The sequence below is a fragment of the Uloborus diversus genome, chromosome 1 (genome assembly GCF_026930045.1).
Source record: "Uloborus diversus isolate 005 chromosome 1, Udiv.v.3.1, whole genome shotgun sequence".
Lineage (NCBI taxonomy): Eukaryota > Metazoa > Arthropoda > Arachnida > Araneae > Uloboridae > Uloborus > Uloborus diversus.
This window is the reverse complement of record NC_072731.1, coordinates 149,441,601-149,465,678: the sequence shown is the minus strand read 5'-3', so window position 1 is coordinate 149,465,678 and position 24,078 is coordinate 149,441,601. Positions and strand designations below refer to the sequence as shown.

At 32.5% G+C, this 24,078-nt stretch overlaps 1 protein-coding gene across 1 annotated transcript in view; it reads right to left on the bottom strand.

Annotated features, from left to right (window-relative positions):
- The window catches only part of LOC129216248 (RNA exonuclease 1 homolog), a 44,714-nt gene extending 23,366 nt beyond the window's left edge, over positions 1-21,348 (bottom strand). The window contains exons 1-2 of the mRNA XM_054850449.1: positions 21,249-21,348; positions 7,757-9,519 (exon numbers count right to left, since the gene is read on the bottom strand). Of these exons, the coding sequence (XP_054706424.1) occupies positions 7,757-9,519; positions 21,249-21,348 (1,863 nt within the window). The remainder of the gene's footprint in view (positions 1-7,756; positions 9,520-21,248) is intronic.
- Between the last annotated feature and the right edge of the window lie 2,730 nt (positions 21,349-24,078).

Here is a 24,078-nt window from a genome sequence, read left to right as displayed (position 1 = left end):
ACCTATTTGAATAATTCTTTTTTCTAAAAATAAATAAGGACCCATATATCCTCTAGACATCGTTTTTGAAAGTTTAGTTAGGTTTTTTGATAAAGAAAAAAATTCATTTTTGCCGCTAAAAAACTGCATTTTTACCAATTTTATGATTTTTTTTCTCCATGAAAAAAAAGTTTTTTTTTACTAAACGGAGATGGCAGTCTAAAGCCCTTATATGATAGTTTCATAACATATTTTATTAGAATCCTTGGATGCATACAGCCTCGTAAATAAAATTTGAAATTTTGAAAATTTTCAAAAATTAGCGATTTTTGAAGGTATTTTACTCAAAAAAACCCATTTTTTAAAAATCTAAAAATTGGCTCATTTGAACCCCATATAATGCTTAACTAGTGGATAGACACCGCATCCGGTATTTTTTTCCCATAAAATGTTTTATGATTTTTTGAAAGTGACCTTATCGCCCATGGCATGCATGTAAAATAAAAATGTCTAATAATTTCAGTCACTGAAAATCTGATTATATTAATGCCTAATAGCTACAAAAACGGTGCACTTTATCAGGAACAACTAAAATCTTACTGACTTAATAATATATCAGTAACAAACTGCTTTTGATGATCCAGTCAATTCGTCTTTTTGTAAGACTCTGTGTGTAGTTTATAGATAGAAGAGCCTTTGGTGATTATATTAATGACTAGCTATGATAATGATGTACTTTATCAGTAACAGTTAAAATCTTTCCTTTTTTTAAATAAATATTAGTTTATTTTGTCTCCAAAGCTATGCATTCACCGTTACTTTCATATGCAGCAACAAATCATATTTTTTCTCTTTCAATAGTCATTCTCTTCAACTCAATTACACGACAGGGGAAATCATCAAAGGGAAGAACAATACAATGCATTTAAAACGATTAATTTTAATTTCGTGCTTTGGTTGTCATTGGCGAATGTTGTCACATAATTTTTGGATCCTACCTCGTATGATTACTTTTATACGTAAGAATATTTATATTAAATTCAAACCGTAAAACTCACTTGTAGTTTAAGAATTTAAAAAGCCCACCTGTTTTATGAGAGAAGTAATCAATTGAACATGGTTGTAAGTTGAGGTAACCAAACAGATCACGAAAGGTGACTATTATAGCCAGGGATCCAATTTCTAACAAAAGAAGTGCAGGATCCCTATAGTCTTCAGAACTTGTTTTAATGCTTAAGTGGCCTGAATTCGGTCAAAAATACAAAAATTCGAGAAAACAAATAAGGAAGTATGGGAGCTCAGCTCCCATAACAATTAGGCGCTGATCAACAGAAAAATATATTTATATAACGAAATACAAAAAGGCGAATTGACTGGGTCATCAGATATTTTGAAAAAAACTGCTGGGTTTTATTCAGAATGGCATAGGAATGATGTGAAAAAAAATTGAACTTCATATTCGAATTCAGTTTTGCGTTATTCTGGTTTTGCTACAAAATTTCAAGGTGTATGAACGCTTTTGGGAGCCACTGAATTAGTCATTAATATAATCACCAAAGGCTCTTCTATCTAAAGGCTACTCACAGAGTCTTACAAAAAGACGAATTGACTGGGTCATCAAAAGCGGTTTGATATTGCTATATTATTAAAAGTCAGTAAAATTTTATTTGTTGCTGCTAAAGTGCACCATCATTGTAGCTATTAGGCATTAATCCATTAATATGATCAGATTTTCAGTGACTGAAATTATTAGAAATTTTTATTTTACATGCATGCCATGGGCGATAAGGTCACTTTCAAAAAATCATAAAACATTTTATGGAAAAAAATACTGGATGCGGTGTCTATCCACTTGTTAAGCATTATATGGGGTTCAAATGAGCCAATTTTTAGATTTTTAAAAAATGGGTTTTTTGAGTAAAATCACTTCAAAAATCGCTAATTTTGGAAAATTTTCAAAATTTCAAATTTTATTTCCGAGGCTGTATACATCCAAGGATTCTAATAAAAAATATTATGAAACTATCATATAAGGGCTTTAGACTGCCATCTCCGTTTAGTAAAAAAAACTTTTTTTTCATGGAGGAAAAAAATCATGAAATCGGTAAAAATGCAGTTTTTTTCGCGGCAAAAATGAATTTTTTTCTTTATTAAAAAATCTAACTAAATTTTCAAAAATGATGTCTAGAGGATATATGGGTCCTTATTTATTTTTAGAAAAAAGAATTATTCGAATAGGTTAAATACTTTTGAAATAGTGTCCATTTCAAATGGAGTGTTTTGCCGTTTTTTTTCCAAAATGGCGGATTTTGTGCAGAATTTTAATAGGCTGTAACTGAAGAAAAAAAAATTTTCTTGCAAAATCCTTTTGGGATATTTCATATGTCCCTTAGTTGTAACTACTGTAATTTTTTCAAAAAAATCGGTGATGGTCATGTGACAGACCCTGCCTGATCTGAAATGGAATGGCTCAGGGTTTCTTAATAGCGTTGTTTTTTGGAACATACAAGGGGTTAAGCATTAAAAACTATATGGTATCCACACATCTTCTTTTTCTGCTTGGCAGACTACACATAAAGATAATAATTAAGAAAAAAACTTTTTGTTTTATTACTGAGAGCTTTCATGGTCAAACACCAGAAATAAGTCAAGTCGACGTTCAACCAATAATATTGGGTAATGTTTGTCTAATCATAACAATTACATTTTGTATTTTAGATTGCTTTTGAAACTTGAAATATTAATTTTGACTTTCAAACATGATTGATATTGTTTGAAAGAAAAATAATACAATGTAACTTTACTGTCTGAAAATGAAAGCTATTGAGTTTTGATTTTTTCCAATCTAGTCTAAGTCCAAATCAAAACTATATTGGTTTTTCTTTTTCTTTCCAACAGAAACCCCAAACGAAAACTACATAATGGTTTCTTAAGCTGAACCAAAAATTAAACTACAGTTTTAGTTTATTCATACAGCCGTGCTAATCACAGTAGTAAAAGTAATCATACCTGCACTTTTGAACAAAACTGAGTTATTATAACCAAGTTATTCTGTTTCATATTTTACTTAATGAATAAAATGTTTTTGGGTCATTTCATCAGGAACTATTTTTTTGAAAAAATCTAAAAAAAAAAGACATCTGAATCAAATATATGGAAGAGCCAAACTTTAAAAGACAATATCTCAGCTTGAGCCCAACTGCAGATTCCACCTTTGTGCTTAGCATGGCAGTACATGGGGTGTGGCAAAAAAAAATCGGACTAAGATTGCATTATCGAATGGAAGTATGGTAATTTCATTTTAATGAGTGCATTATTTATTTTTGTCTCACATTATTAGAAAATAATTTACAATATACTTCCTAGTTTATGTATTGTTTTTCGGTTTTCTTACAATTTTAAGCAAAAGACATTCTATTTTAAAGTTGTTTAACCAAGTCGAACGACAGTTCGTTTGCTTGCTGTGCCTCGGCAAACAGTATTTGAAACGGTATGCCACTTTAAGTGGCTTGGATATGATAGTCAGTGTCCGGAAAGTGTACAAAATCCAACAGTGAACATTTCAGTTAATCGTCAAGTTATCCAAAAGTGATTTCAGTGAAATCCTTGGGTTTCACGAGAGAAAAGTCGTTCGTAAGATGGGGAATTTGTGACTGATAAGTGCGACTAAGGAAAAAACAGCTCAAACAGAGGTTTTACGAGTTCCAAAAAGTTCAGACATTCGTATGACTCCAAAGATGCTAGAAACGTTTGAGACAGGCCGCAAGTTCACGTTCAACCAGCTCATAACACCCAGGATTTGGCCTGTAGACACGCCAAGCATCTTAGAAAATTATAAACATCGCCAAAATCCGAAATCAGGCTTTGTCTGTGATGGAATCAGCACAAGCCACAAAAAATCTGTTTTTTTTTTGTGGATGAGGGCCATAAAATGAATCAAAAAGTGTACTAGAAGGACAATTTAGAAGCTGTTGTACTTCTGTGAACCTAACTTCAGCACAGCAATGTAGACTGGACATTTCAATTTGACTCTACACCAGTTCATACGACCAAAAAGACAAGAGTGGTGCAAGGCACATTGTTTTTTGACATGATATCATCTTTTGAGTGAACGCTCTACTCGCTAGACCTTAATCTCATTTATTGTACTGTATGGCCTGTTCTGGAATCAAAGGTGTACCCTAAAATACAAACTCTCTAAACCAATTGCTTCATAAGGAATAGAATTGATTAAAGGATTTGCGGCCAATGAAAATTACAATAAGCAGTTGCATGTCTGTATTACTGCAAAAGGCTGCCAGTTTGAAACCAATTAAATTTATTTATTGCTAAAGGTCTTCTCATATTATTTTTTGTGTTTGGTTAATTTGTTTGTTTTTAATAAAGTTTCATGGAAAATTGCTTGCCCCGGTTTTTTTTGCCGCACCCTGTACATTTGGTTCGCAGTCAGCAGAAACATAGTTCTGTGATTAAAGTCATACTTGTTTGTTTCATGAAGAAGGAAAATAAATTCTTCACTAAGGATATTGGTTTAAGCTTTTTTGCAAAAAGTATATTATTAAATGTTTTTTGATCTATATGCCAACAACTTGCATTATCAAAGTTAGGCAGTATTTTAACACACAAGGGAGGAGGAGAGAAAATTGCATCAGAATTTCAGTATGAGAAATTTCTAATCACTTTTTGCTGAAAATTTCAATTAAATCTTCCTGAAAAGTTGAAAAAATTCGTTTCTTTAAATTTTTCCTTAGTGAAAATAAACCCCTTCGAGGAAAAAAAAAAATTTTTTCAATTTTTTTCGGAAATTTTCCAGTTTTTTTCCTATTGTTTTCATCTCTAGTTACGAATCACGATAGTTAAAAATCAGGGTTAGCACGGTTTTGACCATTATGTCGAAAACCCTTGTGTCAAAAGCTGTCTGAAAGTGTCCAAAACTACATTTTTAGAGAAACTGTATTTTGTGAGAAAATATCAAAAACAGAACAAAATGTGCCAACGTTATGTTTTATATTGAATATTTATTCAGTGTGAACATTCAACTATAAATATATATGTAACTTATTTATACAGCTGAATCGAATCTAGTTACATAGAAGTTGAATTCTTCATTAAAAATTTCAATTTGTACCTATATAAGTTTTTTTTTTCCCCCTTCTTCATAACAGTAACCAAATTTTTTGACATTTATGCACGGGTAAAAATGAAAGTTTAAAATATAGTGCAATAGTTGACTTAAATGCAATTAATGGCAATTTTTTTTTAGTTACAGAATGTATTGTATAAAAAATATGAATAAAAAAAGAAATTGCACTAGTATTAAAATATAAGTGCATATATTTAATCATCAATGTATTGCTCTTTAATCTACTGACCCCAAAGTGTTTTTTGTGGGAAAAAAGTAGGAAATAAGGAATCAAAAATTTAAAAAGTTGGAAAAGTAGGAAAGAAATCAGTTAAAAAAGTAGGAAAAAATAGGAACAGATAGGACTACACACACGTCAAGAGGAAACAAATTTAGCGTAAATTGTATTTCTAATGTGAATTAACTAACAGTATATTTGACTTAAAACTGTCTCAAAATTAAACTAACAGTACTTTTGATGTATTAAAAAGATTAAATGAAAGACCGGGTCTCAAAAACAAAATGAAAGAAACAAGCTGGCAATCATCAGTATGAAAAATAAGCTGGTGGGAACAAAGATATTAATTACAAAAATATGAAAATAAAATCCAAACAAAGAAACACCTTTCAACACTACAATAATAAAATTAAGTGTGAAAGAATAAAATGCAATGTAGTGATCGCAAAAAATAAATAAATAAAAAAATTAATAAAACTCATATTTTGGTGCAATAAAACCATTTTCGTTAAAGATTTGTTTTGTCAAAAACGAAAACATTCCTTCAAGAGCATCCATTTATCATTTGAAAATAGCTCCTGTTGTAATAAACTATGATACAAAAAGCAAAGCAAATATTAAATTAGCTTTAGTTAAAAATAATCAGCAGCTGACATGCATTCTTGCATAAACAGGGGCAGATGTTTGAATTTGAAAAAAAAAGGAAAAAGAATGAAAATGTAGAACTAAAATAAATTTGTTGTTAAATATGGGAAATAAAATTTAAAATAATAAACTAAATAAAACAAAATAAGTAAACTAAAGGGTTTATATTATGTTATGTATTTTTAGCATTTAACATATATTTTTGTTTCCAGCACATCATTTATGGGAGTCAGTGGGGTCAATTTCACCCCTCCCCGGATTTGCTTAACTATACAAGTTTGTGCGGGTTTTGTTTGTTTTCAGATAAAATTTGCATTAAGTATACATCCTTTGCTAGCCACTACCAGGGAGAAATGAAAATGACGGGCCAGTTTTAATTTTGATAAAGCAATAAAAACGAATATTGTTTTATTGATCTGATGATTTTTTACCTCCTTCGTGATCTAAAATTTTTGTCATAAAAAAAAAGGAAAAATCCATGCATGGCAAGCATAACATTTCTATCAAAGACAAAAAGATTAGTTACTAATTTTTCTCTGTGCATAAAAGGGAAGGCATACAGTTTCTCTCAATCCTCACCATAGAACAAAAATATTCATTCAGAAATAGTTCACAAAATTTGAGAGTGAGGGAGGAGCACCTGGCATCAAATGCCTGCATATATCTCTTTCTACCCCCCCCCCTTTGGTCAGGCACCCTGAGTACAATAACTTACAGTAGATACGCCGCATCGGTATAATTGCCGCCCCCCAAAAAGTTTCTTTAACGTTCAGAACTGTTGCACTGCCAGAAACGCAGCACATAAAAATGATGAGCAACTCCTCGATATTGATGATATATCACAGTAGAAAATATCCTTTAAAAATGTGAAGAAATAAAAACGGAATCTCGATTTTAAATTGATTTCTGATTTTTCTCCAAAAATCTGGAACATTTTGCCCATCTAGGTTTTGGTGTTTTTTTTTTTTTTTTTTTTGCAAATACACTCTTTGCAAGGCAAGAAAATGAAATTTTATACATTTTATAAGCATGTTTATGATTTAGAATGAACAATGATCATATTTATGTATGGAAAAAGTTAGTTTTCTCGATTATTTTTGTGAAGTGGTCCGTTTTTGGGAATTTCTGTTATCTGTCACTTTTATTTTGTACTAACATCAATAAAATATGTACATGTACAGTGTACAGGTTTTTCATTTTTTGCTTCCTTGCATTCCTTTTAAGGTTTTACATTGCCTTTCTGTTCAAACAGAGCTTCATTTCAGATGTAATCAATGACACAAAAAATTGGCGAACAGGAAATTCGGCTTTACCCGCACATTTTGAACAGTCTGCCATTTATGCCTGCTGTTAATTAAAGCTTTTAATTGATGGGTAAATATTTAATTGCTTCAGAATGTGCCAGTATCTAATTTCTTTATTGTTTCACTAAAACTGTAGAACTGAAGTCGGGGCGATAAAAAGAAAAGTCGATCGTAAACGCCGCAATGGCAAAAAAGTCACTTACGAAAATTTAACTATTAAACACGCAAACGCAGCAGCATTCCTTCCAGAAATTTCTGTAGTCGGTCAGTGAAAAGCTCAGGATAAACTTATATTTGACTTCGAAAAATAGACATAACAAGGTTTTGATTAAAAAATCTTTGACATAAGAATGAAAAATGACATTAAATAACCACGCAAAATCAAGGGGGAAAATATTTTTTCATCATATCAAGGTTTTTGAGATATTAAGAGTACACTGTATAAGATTTTTTTGTACATATACAAACCTCTTTTTCTTCTGCTTTATCTTTGGATGGGTCAGAAAATGTCTCATTATAGATTTGCCACAACTGTTCATCTATGTCTTCATCAGAGCTGAAAGAGACATCAAGATCAGGAGCCTCATCCGAGCTGCTATTAACTTTTACTTTCTTAGAAGGTGGTGAAACATCCCCGACAAGGGTATTTGTTTGAGAATCTACATCAATGCTCTTTCTTTTCCCTACACTGCTTTTAGAAGAAGAATTTTTACTTTTACTAGTCACTTTTTCTGCCCTACTTTTTGTGATGATGCTACTGCTGCTTACTTGTCCATCTTGGAGTTTGTCATCTTGTTTTGCAGCTGATGGTTTTGAAGAATGTTTTTTATCACAAATAACATTCAACTTTTCCTTTATTTTAGATTTATGTTTATCATCCTGCTTTACCAGTTTATCAGATTTGGGTATTTTTTCAGGTTTTTGATGCCTATCTGTTTTATCATCCTTAGCTACTTTTTCTTTCTTTAAATGTGTTGAATCAGAGTCTGAAGAATTTTTTGTGTGTTTACCTTGACTTGATTGTGATGAACTTTTAGTACCTTTCTCTGTCTTAGATTTCTTAGGTGAATCTTTATGCTTCTTTTTGATTGAAACCGATTCATCATGCTTTTTACTGCTTTTGCTTTTATCAGAAGTCTTATCTTTTGATTTATCCAAAGATTTAGCCTCTTTAGGTTTACCTTCTGATTTAACGTCTTTAGATTTATCTGATAGCTTTGGATTATTACTTTTATCTAAGGACTTGGTATCTTCGAATTTTTCAGATTTTGATTCCTTAATATCGTTTTGTTCCTTAGTTTTAAATTTCTTTGATTTTGAAGAACTTAACTCGAAGTTGTGCTTTTCTAGTTGATTTAATGATGATTGTATAAGTTCTAAACATTTGTTTGTAGCATTGCTTTTAGTGTTAACACTTGCAGATAGTTCGGCAGTGTCAAAACCTATATCATCAATGCTGCATTCATTAACTGAGTCTAAAGAATCTTCTATTTGTGATAATTGTTTTGCTTTTGAGAAATCATCAGATATTAAAATTTTTTTAGGTTTAGAAAAAGCTTTTATTAATTCTTCACTCTTTTTACTATCAACTAGAATTTTATCGACTATTGAATATTCATCAATTTTTTCATCTTCAGTTACATCAATTTCCACCACATCCTTTGGATTAGACACCTTAGGAGGAGGTTCGCAGACAACAATGTCATCATCAAAATCATCATCACTAAATTTAGGAGCACTGGAAGCATCATCAATATCTTCATCTGAACTAAGTACTATTTCTGATGGTACAACTAAACTACCCATTTTTTCATCCGCAAATGTTACAGTTTTCTTAGGTGCTACAAACTTTACTTCTGTTGGATCATACTCTTCAATATGCTTTTTTTTCCTGTAAGAGTTTTTATAGCTTGGGATGTATTCAGTTCTACCAACATGAGGTTGTGCAATATTAAGCTCTTTCAATCTGGCTATTGGCGTAGGTTTATACTCTGGAGCAGAAGAGGTGGAGGGTTTATCTGAATTACTGGTCTTTAAAATGCCAACAGGTTTTAAGCACTTATTGACTGGAGTTGGTATATAAGTTGCATTTTCTTCAGATTCTATATCCATTTGAGTATGATATGGTTTACTAATAACTGTTGAACTTGTTCTGAGAACACTTTCTGGAAGATATTCATCAGTGCTTCTAGCTGATGAGTATGAATAGGGCACTTTGTAAGCAGTTGAATCTGGAAAAAATAGAGTAATATCAAAAATAAAACAAGATCACAAACTAAAATACCTGGCATATATTCGCCGATACCATGCTACCTTGCAAAACTAACGAATGTGAAAATTAGCACTTTTCAGGAGAGCCAAAATCCTGAATATAATTTTTCCCCCTGATGTGTTCAGTTATTTTCAATGTTTTGATTTTTATAGATAACTTTAAGAGTAAAAAAACTATCATTTGAAGAAATTATAACCAGTAGTCGTTTTTGAGCACTATAGCAAAAGTCGAATATGAAAAATGAAACTTTTCACATTTGTTAATTTGGCATGGTGCCAACCATATAGACAAGGGCTTGTTTAGATTTTTAAACATAAAAACAACTTTAAAAAAAACATTTTGGAAAATGCTGAACTTCATGAAATATTTTACAAAACTCCTCAAACAAACCCTTTTAAAATCACACATGTTGTGTAAATATATATATATTTAACTCACTTCACAGGTTCAGCAATTGCAAATTTGCAGGCAAAAATATTTATGGAGGGAAGGAAAGACAAAAACAAATCAAAAATATGTACGGCTAAAAGGTTCAACCTGCTAAGTAAGAAACTAATCTTTATCCTGTGCCCCTATGATCAGTGTTGTGGAGGTGACACACTGAACTATGTTGTTTGTTATTGTAAAAATAATGTTATAGTAAAACTCCTCCTAATGGACACCCCTCTAATGCGGACAATTTTTAATTCCTCCAACTCCAAGGCAACTAACATTATTAGACCCCTGTCCTGCAGACACCCCTCTATTGTGAACAAAAAAATTTGTCCCGTTAGTGTCCGCATCAGAGGGGTTTTACTGTAATTGGTTTCAAACCCCGTTTTAAAAAAATGTTTGATTTTCAATGAAGATGGAATAAGTAACATATACTCTTTTTTTTTGGCTTAACAAAAATTTGTCAATCATGGCATTTACCACATAAAAAGATGTGTTTTATGTCCTATAGTTTCAAAGTTTTCGGGGAGGGGGGTGGCGATCGAAATTTTTATGTTTAGGTACACATTTTGTAAAAGAGAAAAGAAATTTTTATGAGCTTTTATCTTTTTGTTTTTGGACACATTTTTTGCAAAAACAATCCTGCCATATCATAAGGAGCTATCACAAATTTAATCTGAAATCCCTTCAGACTGGAGACTTACTTCACTGAGAATCACTTGAGAGTTGGAGATTTTTTTTAACTGTTTATTTACTGTATGTTTTACTTTCAGACAAACTGATTGAGTTTAAGAGTGATGAAAGAAATGTTTTTACTAATGAAATTTTGTAAAAGGTAGAGACGTACCGAGTACTCGGTAACTACTCGGTACTCGGCCAATCTGCCGAGTACTCGGTACTCGGCCAAATTTTGATCAGATACTCGGCCAATACCGAGTAGTTGCAAAAAAATTGAATATTGTCCAAGACAGATACTAAAATTTATAAAAAAAGAGCAAGCATTATATTCTGCAATCATTTACAATTAAAATTTATAAGTCCAATTTAAATTTTGAGAATAATGAAGTTTATAATGCTTCAATGGAATAAATCTTTATTTTAATGTCCCCAAAGTTAATAAAACTTGTATAGAAAATATGAAATTTTTACATTAAAAATGGATTTTTGCTACAAACAAAAATTAGTTACAAAAAATATAAAAATACCTTTGCTTAAAAAATAAAAGGAAATAAAACATTAAAAGCACATTGCAGGAACACTGCAGACAGGTGTTTTGGCGTTACAAGGAATTCCTTTTTCAATGCACAAAATGTGAGCTCGTGGATTTAAAGGTATCTGACAAAAGTCGGATTTTTTTGTCGAATGTCTTTACATTCGTTAGCTCACATTTTATGCACTGAAAAAGACGTTCCTTATAACGCAGAAACACGTGTATGCAATGTTCCTGCACATTTGTTTTTTTTGCTTTTAAAAATTATTTATGTTTGGTAGACTAGAACTGTAATAGATTGGTATAATTTGTTTTAATTCCAACTTGATTAATCATACATTCATTTAATTTTAATTTTAAAAATAATTTTGTAAAATTTTTGACACATACACACACACACACACACATATATATATATATATATATATATATATATAAGTTTTTTAAATAATGAGTAATTAAATTTCACCAGGAATTTAGTTTTAAAAATTATTATATGGACAAGGAGGTCTATACTACTATTCCAATAAATTCAAAATTCATCACATGTATGTCGGTGGTTTTTCTTAAAACATAAGGTTCTCCAGGGAAACTAAAGACGCTCTAAATTACAAGCAAGCTGCTTTTCATAGGTTTAGAGAAACAGGTCACAGTGCAGATAGGCTCCAATATGTAAGGCAAGGCGTAAATTTAAGTACTTGGTACGGATTCAGAAAAGAGAGTTGGAGCAAAGACTGGCAGATATCATAAACAGGAATCCCAAGAGGTTTTTTGCATACGCTAATTCGGGGAAAGTTCGAAATAGTCATATTGGGCCACTGGTTGATGAGCACGGAATTTTAATTCAGGACGATAGTGATATTGCTAATGTTCTTAATAACTTTTTTTCGAGTGTTTTTAACGATAACTGTATCTCAACAGTTGACACCAACAAGACACAAGCTATAGTACAGCTTGAGGACTTTGTATTTTCCAGGGATGACATTTTACTTCATTTGAAAAAAATTCAAGAGACTAAGGCTCCGGGGCCAGATAATATTTATCCGAAAATTTTAGTTGAATGTGCAGAGGAATTAGCAGATGTAATCGCAAACATTTTCAATGCTTCTTATAATTTGGGGACAGTGCCAGAGGACTGGAAGCTGGCTAACATTACACCGCTCTTCAAGAAAGGGTCTAAAGGGAGTGCGGGAAATTATAGACCTGTGAGTCTAACTTCGGTGGTTTGCAAAATTTTTGAAACATTGATGAAAATTAAGATAGTAAATTTTCTAGAGACTAATAATCTATTGACTAGTTTTCAGTATGGTTTCAGGAAAGGTAAATCTTGTGAAACTAATTTATTACATTTCTATGACAAAGTTACCATGGCTTTGGACAATAAGAAGCCTGTAGATGTTGTTTACATTGATTTTCAAAAAGCTTTCGATAAGGTACCGCATGTTGCTCTACTTAGCAAATTAGCTGATATAGGAATAGGAGGGAAAACTTTCATTTGGGTAAAAAATTGGCTGACCGGAAGGAAACAAAGAGTAGTTGTAAGGGGAAATTATTCTAATTGGAGTAAGGTCTTACGCGGGGTTCCTCAAGGATCAGTGTTAGGGCCTGTTTTGTTCATTGTCTTTATGAACGATATTCACAAAAATATTTCTGGGAACATGAATTGTTTTGCTGATGATGTCAAAGTTATGGGGACTGTAGAAAATGAAGAACAAGCAAATCAGCTGCAAGAGGATCTAGATCATATTACGGAGTGGGCTGATAAATGGGGTATGGCTGTTAATGTTGGGAAATGTCAAGTGCTACATTTAGGGCATGGAAATAAGTGTACAAGTTATTATTTGCAAGGTTCAGTCATTAGTCAGGCAGACATAGTTACTGATCTGGGGGTCCTAATAAGTCAGGATTTAAAGTTTAGCCAACAGTGCAGCATTGCTAGCAACAAAGCCAATAAGATGCTTGGGTTTATCAATAGATCTATTTCAAATAAATCTAAAGAAGTTCTTCTGCCCTTATATAGAAGTTTGGTAAGACCCCATTTGGAGTATGCTGTTCAGTTTTGGTCTCCTTATCTTAAGAAAGACATTAATGTATTGGAAAGGGTTCAAAGGCGGGCTACAAGGCTAATAAGTGGACTTTCCCACTTAGATTATGATTCCAGGCTTAGAAGGCTAAAAAGGTACAGTCTTGAGCAAAGAAGAGACCGAGGGGACATGATTCAGCTGTTTAAATTTATTAAAACGAAAGATGTTACGGGGTTAAAGTTTAGCACTGAAAACAGGACAAGGGGTCATTGTTTTAAGCTATTTAAATCTCAGGCTAACATGGATATTAGGAAAAATTATTATTTTAGCAGGGTAGTGGAACCTTGGAACAGCTTACTGGAAGAGGTGGTAATGAGCAAAGGAGTAGACAGTTTTAAGAGGGCCATTGATCTTCACTGGGGATTGTAAATTGACTAGGACCAGTCTAGCTGGGCCCAGAGCCTGTTGCTGGTCGTCACTTTTGTATTTGTATTTGTATAATTGGTACTCGTTAACTCGGCCGAATAGTGAAAGGCCGAGTACTTGGTACTCGGCCAAAGTGCTACTCGGTACGTCTCTAGTAAAAGGTCTAATTTTAAGATAGGAAATTTTGTGAAGTGGTCTCTTTCAGGAAAAAGAATTTTGCGGAGAAGCAAGAAGACATAATTTTGGTCTGAATTCACCTTTGAAAGGATTGGTAAAAAATGTTTTGTCAGTGAAGTCAAAGGATGGCATTTCCACAAAAAAGTGGACTTGAGGGTTGAAATTTAAATTTTGTTTTATTGCTACAAGTAATACATCAAATTAAAGCTAATAACATGAAGTTTGTGATATTATTAAGAAAATTTTCATAAAAATAGCTTTTTTTATTATTTTTTAAGCATAAAGTTAAAATAATATAACAAACTTGTATTTAGGAAAAACATAGCATTTTCATTCGCCCAGGATTACTACACTGGCCTCAAAAAGTTAAGGTACAACATATTTTTTGAAGCTCACCATTAAAAAAATGGCAGTAACAATAAAATGCATAGTTTGTATGAATGATAATAACGAACTTTAAAACCATTTATAAAAAACTAGCTGCCACTTTTATTTTTAGAAAAAGAGCATATTTTTATGAGTGAGAAAAAAATATGCAAATATCAAGCTTTCATACTATTGTGTGTAAGTTGTGTTGATTTTTAACTGTTGTTGGCAGTTTCGGTGACAATCGTCAATAGAGTTTAGAAAATGTTTCAGAGACGTTGTTTGCTCGATTCGTTAAGGTGGCGGGCAGTTGGATGGATGGAAATGGGATTGTATCAGGCTGATTCTGCTAGACGTCTCAATGTGTCTCGTAGTGTTGTTCAGCGGCTTTGGGATCAATACCAGTCAGAAGATTCTGTGCTCCAGGCCGACCACGAGTTACATCACCCGCAGAAGACCGTTTTCTTATTCTTTCGGCCCAAAGGAGAAGAACCAACAGTGCAGTAGCTCGTTGCAGATCACTTTGTAGCATCAGGAAGAAGAATATCTGCTACTACGGTACGAAATCGTCTTCCCAATGCAGGTCTCTATGCAAGATGATCAGTTGCGTGAGTTCCACTCAACGAACCACAGCGAAGGATCTGCTTACACTGGGCAAGAGAACATGTTCCCTGTACGCAGCAGCAATGGGCTTCTGTGCTGTTCACAAACGAGTCCAGATTTTCATTGGAGAGTAATTCAGGGCGTCTACTGATCTGGAGGGAACTGCGCACTAAATACCATTAATCCAACACCATTGAAAGGCAGTCATAGAGATGGTGGAATCATGGTTTGGGCAGGGATCTCGCTTGGTGGTCACACTGACCTGCATGTGTTCCATGGAGGAACTCTGACTGGTCTGAGCTATCATGATGAGATCCTTGATCAATATGTCCACCTATATGCTGGTGCTATTGGTAATGACTTCATTCTGATGGATGGTAATGCATGACCTCACCGAGCTCGGATTGTTGAGGTATATCTCGAGGACCACAGTTTGGAATGAATAGAAAATGGCCAGCTCGATCTCCAGACCTGAATCCAATAGAACATCTTTGGGACTGTCTTGGCAGGCAGGTTGCTGCTTTAAATCCTCCTCCAAGGTCGTTACATGAGCTGGAACAAGGCTTACTCTGTGTCTGATCTTCACTTCTTATTCCGGTGTCCGACAACTTAATGAACAGCATGGAAAATCAATGCCGCTAGTGCATTCAAGTTAGGGTGGAACATTCCTTATTTGAACCCATTTTTGTATTGTTTCTATAACATTTTACTACATAACACTGTAATGTTCTGTTTTCTTCAAGAATGGACTTTTCCTCTAAGAGTGCTTTTTTTGTTATAAATTGTTTTTGTAACACAAGTATACAAATTTCTATGACGTATTCAATAAAAAACTATTTGATACACATATCCTCTAAATTTTTTGCTTCTACATCCATTCATTTGCAAATTAGAAGTAAAACATCGGTTTATCTTAACTATTTGAGGCCATTGTATTTAAAACAGGAGAATTTGTATGCGTGTATATTACTACTTGTGGCATTTATCTATCCTTTGGAAGACTTAATTTTTCATAACAAAATATTTAACAGGATTTTTAGCATAAATAAAGTTATAAGGTCTCACTGTCACACCCGTCACAAAAAAGATGCTTAAGTTACCATAGCGAATGCATTCTTCCATGGAAAATCATGAAACTTTCCAAAGTTCTAATATTTGCAGGTCTGAATAGGAGTACAATGTTTAAATTAGATCAAATACTTATTCTCTGGGAAAATTTGGTGTGATAGGACTGACAAACGTTTGTGACGGTTTGACAAAATTATTGGAACAAGTGTAACAGCATTTAAAATAGCTTTTAACAATTTTCTAAATGGAATAGAAGATTAAACCATTTTATTTCTTAACAAATTAGCATTGCAGTTTTAAAAAAATATCTGAAAATCTTATAACACGAAAAGATTTGAATTATTTGTATTTCAATAATTCTATGGTTATTAAATGAGTTACTTTTATTTAATTCTTGATACATTTCAAAGGAGTAAAATAGCTTTAAAGGAAGTAAATAATCAGTTGCACCATTCCATAACTACTCTGCTTTGTGAAAATGTCTCAGCCAAATTTTTTTCTTGAGACAAAAAGTTATATCGGAGACACTGGAATTATACAACAAGTAAACTTTGTCAAAAATTATGGCACAGGCTCTCAGGATGCAAAGTATCATTAACCAATTATCACATTTACTAAGTGTGCATGGTCAAAAATTAATACAATTCAATTTGCTCCCTAATGTAAAAACAATGTTACAACAAATTATGTGTAAACAATCCTTTAGGTATGTAAAAAAACAAACTTTTAAAATCAAAAAAAAAAGGAGGGGGGATGAAAAAAAAGAGAAAGGAAAAAAAATCATCTTTTTGCATGAAATTTCCATACTAACTGCGTGGTAGGTTGAGAGATCTACACTTTAAAGCAAGCAACAAAGATAACTAATCCTGAAGCCTAAAATTTAGCTGAAAATGAAGCTGGAGCGACACTACAAAATATGCAACAATTTTTAATGCAGCACCAGTATGTCTATCAGCTGTTAATTCGTTTGGAAAAGATAGGAACTTTGTAAAAGTGTTTTTTTTTCCTTCTCTTTCATTTCATTCAAATTATTTAAAGCTTCTGTCCTCTATGTTTAAAAATTTATAATTAGATGAAATGTAACAAATGTTTCAAAAAAAAAAAAATCAAGTATAAATTCTATTTTTATTGAATGGTATAAAAGACGAACCTTTACAATATTTTATGCAATTTGTTTCCACAAACTACTAAAAACTTACGTTGCGGCTACAATACTTAAAAACTTACGTTTAATCAACTAATAGTCATCATCTTACATTTAAAAAAACTAATGTTAATATACTTTTTAAAAAAAATTCAAACTACTATGACAGATGCAAAAGGTTTTCAGTTCATAGTTGCTGCAAATGAAAGTTTTTAAAAAGATTGAAACGGATAAATTCTCATTGAAAAGAAAAAAGTCATATTAATTTTATAGAGATACATATAACTGAACTTTGATAACAATATCATTTCTTTTGTCCCTCATATAAATGAAAAATTGCTGGGTTTTTTAAAATAATATTCATAGTTATACCAACAGAAACAGATTCCTGCATTTTCCCGGAAATTTTGTTTGTGTTTCCCAGCTAGGAGTCGTCTCTCAGATCCAAGCAAAACTCATTCCCATCTTCTTGAGGTGAAACATAATATTGCACTTAGGCTGTCATTGCTCAAGAGTCTATTTATCTAGCTTTCCCCTTTTTGGACTTGTGTTTGAGCACCCCTATTGGTTTTTAAAACCCAGCATCACTGATTTATATCACTCAAAATATGAATACTTTTTTCCTGACGCAATTTTAGCCAAAAAACAAAGCAGTAAATCATTCTCACTTTGACCAAATAAAAATTGCTCTATATGGTAGGCAATATTGTAGGCACTAGGGTGGGTCAAAAAAAAATTTTTTTTTTTCAAAATGTTAAGGGGCAGGGGATTAAAAAGGTGGTAAATGGTCTCAAACTAACATGTGTGAAATTTTATTCCATTGGATAAGTCTTTTTGTCTCTGGATTGAGTTTGAAGTTTGGATTAACTTACCCAAATGGGATACGTTCCATATAAGATTGCAATAATAATAAATGTTATTTCGTTTACAGAAACAAGTGATAAAACTATCAATATGCACCTGGTTTAAATTCATACTTGCCATTTTAAGTGCTAGAATTAGCTGAAATGTGTGAATTAGGTTAAACGCTCCCTGCCTACTGTGCAACGTAAATGAGTAAGAAATGCTAAAAATCTACCTCTTGAAATGCAGCAATCTTTTGAAATCCTATCTGAAAATAACTAAGAAAAGAATCAGAATCATTTTACCAAGCTAGTAAATTGCTATTTGACACTTCATTTTGCAAATGCAAAGATATTAACGATTGCATTTGTCCTGGAAAAATAAACATGAGAGAGGGAGAGAAATTGCAGCTTTAACCTCAAGAAGAAAGTGAACACAGTTTTAGTATCATTACTTCATCGCATTGGACAGTATTCACCTGATGTCACTGCGGGTCAAAAACGTTGCTGCAGTGCATTGTGGGAACTGTAGCAAACAAAAATCCGGTACTACAGCATATAAAAAAAACTTGCTCTTATGCGGCTTAGAAACACATCTTTCCATTTAAAAATGAGTTTTTAGAAGTTTTTAACCAAGAAACGTTGCAAAAGAATGATGAATGGTTCATTCTATACGAAAAACTCTCTTTATTATTATATTTTCATGGGTTTAAGCCTTTATCCCTTATCAGAAATATAGTGAAATATCGAATTCGCTTTTTACTTTTATTTTCTCGGCATTTTTAAGCTATCATAAGTTTGTTTTAGCCCGAAGCATGTTCATGATGTGTATGAAGTGCAGTAATCCTTAAATAAAACAATTTTTTTAGCACTACTAACAATGCGTAATTGGTCAAAATACTCGCAGACCGACAGCTGATGGGGCCGTTGCCAAACCTTGAATAAGGTCCATTCAAGGGACCTTTACAAGCTTCAAACTACAAATGCTTACATTGATAAATTTACTACTCCAAGCAATACAGTGGACTTTAATTTGCTTTCACGGACATGTGATAGATACGAAGTATCCAACAGGACTGTAGTAGCTATTGCTTCAGCAGTATTTTACCTGACCACTTCCAGAAATTGAGAAAAACATGCTACATCGGAAGCGCAAAATAACACGAAAATCTGCCTTGGCAAGAGCCAAAGCCAAGCAAAATGTCTCATTTTCTATGGCTAACTTGTGCTAATCGAATTCTACGTTTGTGTGTTTCAGTGGAATCTCCTTCTGAAAATTTAATAATTCTTCCAATATAAGTCGTCAACGTTTATGCTCCAATCTGGTTTGCTATCAAAAGTTACCCTTTGTTTGCAGATTGGCTCGGCAGTTGTTCAAAATCACTGCAACCAGATATTTATCCACTCACTGAGTTGAAGTGCAAAATAGATCCCGCAATCCAAAGAAACTGTTTTCGTATGTCCTTAAAATTAATTTATTACAATGCTGATTGACTTGGAACAGCACATTCGTGAACTGGCAGCCTGTTGGATTTTAGAAGCTTGTCCCATATCATTAAACTGGTTTAGAATTTTTCTCTAAAACAATGTATTGATACAGCACCGACTACAAATCCAATCATTACTGTACAGACACTGTGCGACAATCATTGCTGTTTAAATCTCATAATTGTTTCAAAACGCTGGTGGAAGCAGGGACGTTCCAATGGGAGGTCAATGTGACCTACCATAAAGGTCCTTTTCAGCATTTTTTTTTTCTGAGGATTCGGTAAATTTGGAGACTACTTTGAAATTGCCTTTTTAAAAAATAATAATCTTTATGTCACTTCTCAAAGATACATGTTTGTGTTCATGCTCATAATTTATCTTTCAGTAAAATTCAGGATATCATTTGGCAATTTGAAAATTCCAGCGTTGGTTTTCTGCCGGCAGAAACTAGTTTTTGCCGTGACAGTAGCAGAAACTGGTTATCTGGTAAAAACTGGCAGAAACTTAAAAGTGTCTTTAATAACTCAAGTAATTAGTAAATGATATTTGTTTAAGTCAACTAAAAAATTAAACATTATTTCATCATTTTAAAAAATAAAATCCAATGCTAGTGCCCTTGATTTAGTTCAGAAAGGGAACTTTTCAATTGCAGAGGCTCATAGTATTTGATTAATTTAACAAAAGATAAAAAATCATACGGGGGTGCTTAGGAAAGAGGAGGGACACACAGAATTAAACGGACATTACTGATTGTAATTTGCTCACTATTATGCTTCCTCTAAATTGTTTGTGATTAAAATTATCATGTCAGGTGCTTCAAGAAGAAAGTGCCAGAATTTTACTTGCTTAGAATTTTGTACCTAATGTCACAGCTTTGCAAAACAAATAAGGCCCATTACTCAAAACTTATTTTTCTAGTCAAATTTTTATCACAACCCCAGTTACTACATGGTGGACCAGTTATACAATAGATGAAAGTTTGCTTGCTCCTTGATGCATTGTTTGCTAGCTCTTCTGTTTTAAGAATATTCTAAAGTTTCTCATTTGTGCATATTAAATTGAGAACCTGTTTAGATTTTTGAAACCACCTTTTCAAAGAAACAACTGCAGGGTCCCAACAATGTAACATTTGATTTTGAATTGTGATAATTTTGTAATAAAATTACAGTGCTTCAGTTAACAATTAATTATTTTTTCCATGCATTTTCTGTTGTATATCAAGAATTAATTTTTCATTTTGTGATTTTTTGCCAGTTTCTGCCGCAAATGTGGCAGAAAGTGGTTTTTGCCGTGCCGGTTTTAACCGGCTTCTACCAGTGGTTTTAACCATTTCAGCAGAAACTTGCCAACCCTAGAAAATTCCCCCCAAACCAAAAACTTAAGTTCTGTGCATCTCTTTGAGGAAGATCATAAGTGAATAAGGACCTTACCTTTCTCCCAACACTGGCAGGAAATGCATTTTTTAAAGCTTTTAATCGAAAATATATTGACAAAAAAAGCATATGTTATAATCATTAAAAAAAAAATGCTTTAAGCGCAAAATAGCAACGAAGATTGCATATACATATTTTAGTGTTTCGAGGAACCCCTTTATAAATGCAAGGAGAGATTGCTTCCATAAGCTCACATCGTTTCGCAATTAAAAAAAAATAGGTTCATTGTAAACTCAAAATGCATGTTTGTTATATTTACTGCCATCTTGCACTTTCAAAGCTGTTTTTGACAATTTCTTGCGGTGCTACAAAAAAAAAAAAAAAAAACTTACATCGTAATGCAACGCAACATCGCGGTGCGTAAAGAGAAATTGTTTTCGTCGACGAGAAAAGCAAAAGAATGTCAACTAGAGAAGAGTGTTGAAGGTGAAGCATAAACTGATAGCAATTGGAAATAAGTTGAATTATAACAAACCTTGTTTAGAATGCTTGTAATGGCAATGAGGTCGTGTACAAAGCCCAAGTTTTGAAAATGGGCACATAATAGTTCTGAAATAACCACTTGACGGCAACATAATTGAAGAGTCAAGTATTTAAATAATTGATAACTAAATATAGAAAAAAAATCGATGATCGAAGCTCTATATCGTCGTTTCAAAAGCTTTAATACTGCGTTTCGAATTGCATATGTTTTTATTTTAATCAAAGGAAAAATGACAGCTGCAACAATGTCATTTCTTTGTCTCCAGAAAAGTACTTGAATCGTTTACTAGCATGAATTACAAGAACTACATAACAACTGTAATATTTGAGCATTCATTTTAAACACTGATAGCTTAAATTAAAACGCATAAAATGCTAGTAAATAAAAAATTCCTGTTCAAGTTTATTACACCCCTTAACTTTTTTTTCTCGGAATGGAAATCAGTGAAATCAGAATCACAATAATAATAAACCAAGTGTTGCCATTTTCATTTTTGTTAACTTTTTCATTCTCTGTCTTCTTAAACAAAGCAAGGCTTACACCATGCGTGATGGAGGACGGCCACACTAAATACCTCAAGAACCAGAAAATCACGGAATGGCCGATATTTTCATGTAGGGAATAAAAAGTAAAAAAAAAGTAAAAGTAAATCGTGTAGGGAATAAAAATGCACAGAAATCCCACGTGCATTTTAAAACTTTCAGTTCACGATTAAATTTAACAATATTAAATTTTCAAAAACTAGGGGGCTCTGCCCCCTGCTCGCTACCCGAAAATTGCTTCGCAATCTTATATTTGATTCGCAAAGATTTAAATCGTCAATTAGAAAGAAACATATTTTAAAAACACATTATGAACTCCTTTTGGATCAAAAAGCACTCTTTCCCAAAGTTTCAAAAAAACTTGCACCAACTTGCAGAGCCGAAAGGGATGAGGGTCTCCAGGGTGGCGACAGAAACTGTGAAAAAAAGTTCCCTGACTTTTCCCTGATTAAGTTCACCAAATTTCCCTGATTTACGTCACAAATGATAAAATGGTTTTCTTTCTTTGCTCTACTTGAAATCCATTGTATGTTTGTATAAAATGCAGTATTTTAAACGTTTTAAGTTGTGTAAAATTGTTGAACTAAAGATGTATTTTAAAAAAAATGCTGCTTTTTTAATAAAATGGCTAAAAAAACCATATCGTCAATTTTTTGCGGGGGGGGGGGGAACCCCTACAAAACAGTATATTAAATTTTTTTACATGGAAAGAATATAGAAAATTAAAAAAAAAAACTTTACTTCCAGAAACCACTTAGCATAAGAATTTTAAGAAACTATTAAAATCACTCTTAAAAACTTATGTGTATTTATGATAGAAATAAAAAGTAATTGAAATTATTTTGAACTAAATTTTCAAACTATAATAATTGTTGCAAGAATAACAAGCAATAGTGAAAGAATAGAAGTAATGTCGTTATTCTTAGATAACTAATTGACATATTTATGCAAAACAAATGAAACCATTTGACATCCATTCATAGGGAGCTTTTCTCTAATCAATAACATAATGGGATGAATGAATACAGCATTTTAACAATAAAAAAATAAAGATATTTATTTAAGTACACAAGTTAACTCTATTTCAAATGATTTCAGTATGTAACAGAAAAAAAAAATCTTAGATTGCTTTTGTAACAAACAACTTTGAAATGCAAGAAAAAAAAAAGCAATTAGTTAATTTCAAAATATATTAAAGAAGAATACAACCTGGTTATAAAATAAAAAATCACCTCAGTCTGAAGAAAAGAAAATCTTTATAATATGCGGTTACAACAAGTAGTATAACGGAAAAAAACAAAAGTTTTTTACTGAAAGTTCAATTTTAGCAATTAAGGAGCTAAGGCGTTAATGAAGACTTCCTCTTTGCCTGTATGGTTGTTTATTTTATGTAGCACTGAAAGCATAAAAAGAAATTTCAAGCTATGTAAAATAAACAACCTAACAGACACAGACAATCTTAGGAAGTTCATCCTGTGGTTAATAAGTAAGATTCAATACTTTGACGTTGAGGAAAAAAGATGCACGAATATGCGGCAGTGTATAATCGCACCTCATTTATTTTTATTTATTTATTTTTTTTTTGTACAGATAATTGGCGGAAAGTGTGTAGGGAATTAGAGTACTTAATTTTGTAACGCAAAAAAAAAAAAATTTTTTTCTTCATAAAATCAATTTTCCCTGATTTTTTGTATTTTTTTTCAAAATTCCCTGACATTTCCCTGACTTTTCCCTGATTAATAAAGTTCCCTGACTTTTCCCTGATCTCCCTGATTTCCCTGATCTGTCGCCACCCTGGTCTCCTGAGCAATGCAAAACTACAGTTTTGTACGTTTGAAAAGTCGCTTTCATATTCGTGGTCTCTAGTAATACATTTTGCTCTTTAACTCGGGACTTGAATTGAGTTAAGCCTAAGATTTTCCGTGAAAATCGGGGATCTAAGGACCTTTAATCGTCAAAATTTTCGACTTTCTGGAAAAAATATATGTTATGCGTAATTTAATCTTGAACAATTTGATACCTTACTTATTACCATACGCAAAAAACTTTTTAAGTTATCGTAAAAATGCGTAAACCTTCCCCATAGAGATTTTTGTTAACAGCAGCTGTTAAACCCTCTTTTTCTCAGGTACCGGCCCGTGCCGGTTCCTCGTTTTGCGTGCGTGATATCTCAGAAAGTTTCTTATATATTTCCATAAAACTTTTCATGCATGTTTGTCTGGTTTATTTTTATGATCTGAACCTAAATTTATTATTTTTTAAAAAAATTATTAATTTAT